Source organism: Tarenaya hassleriana, unplaced genomic scaffold, assembly GCF_000463585.1.
Source record: "Tarenaya hassleriana unplaced genomic scaffold, ASM46358v1 Cleome61, whole genome shotgun sequence".
Classification (NCBI taxonomy): Eukaryota; Viridiplantae; Streptophyta; class Magnoliopsida; order Brassicales; family Cleomaceae; genus Tarenaya; species Tarenaya hassleriana.
The window spans coordinates 61,500-62,166 of record NW_010968608.1 but is presented as its reverse complement, the minus strand read 5'-3'; the positions used below and the strand labels follow the sequence as shown (position 1 = coordinate 62,166).

General features: G+C 39.7%; 1 protein-coding gene across 1 annotated transcript in view; it reads right to left on the bottom strand.

Moving 5' to 3' along the window:
• LOC104799785 (serine/threonine-protein kinase CTR1-like) overlaps positions 1-667 on the bottom strand; it is a 6,304-nt gene that overhangs the window by 1,939 nt on the left and 3,698 nt on the right. The window contains exons 7-10 of the mRNA XM_010522434.2: positions 563-667; positions 436-476; positions 280-348; positions 73-173 (exon numbers count right to left, since the gene is read on the bottom strand). Of these exons, the coding sequence (XP_010520736.1) occupies positions 73-173; positions 280-348; positions 436-476; positions 563-667 (316 nt within the window). The remainder of the gene's footprint in view (positions 1-72; positions 174-279; positions 349-435; positions 477-562) is intronic.

Here is a 667-nt window from a genome sequence, read left to right as displayed (position 1 = left end):
ACTATGGGGGGGGGGGGAAGTTAATCTTTTAAGATCAAGTATCACATTACTTAATAATGATGAATGGTTTACCTCGGCAAATATTCTGTAACTATCGATAGGCGGGGTTGCTCAGTTACAGCACCCATAAAGAGAACAACATTTGGATGTCGGACACGTTTCATTATCGCAACCTTCAGGAATAAAATTTGATTTGTATCAAGGGAGAGTTCTGACGGAAGTTAAAAGCGGTACCCCTTCCCAATGGCGTTATTTATAAGCGAATTATTAGCTACATACCTCTCTCAGAAACTCTCTGAATTGGTCATCATGGAAATCTTGAACAGACAAGACCTTGACAGCAACATCCTTCATCAAACATACAACAATAAATAAGCTTTATCCGAACAACAAGTGAACTGCCAAAATGTTGTACTGTATGTAACTAGAACCTACCGAGCCATGCCATTCAGCACGATGAACAGTTCCAAAAGATCCTGAAGATAAAGCAGAAAAGAGTTCAAAAGAAATGTCACTAACAAATCTAGAATAGCTTATTCGCCAAAAGAAAAGGAAGATATACCAGCACCAACACGCTCCTTGATATGTAGTTCATTCCAAGAGATCTCCAGCCAGTCCGATGCTAAACAAGGCTCGATATTCAAGTATGGTGACATGTTCTCAGCAG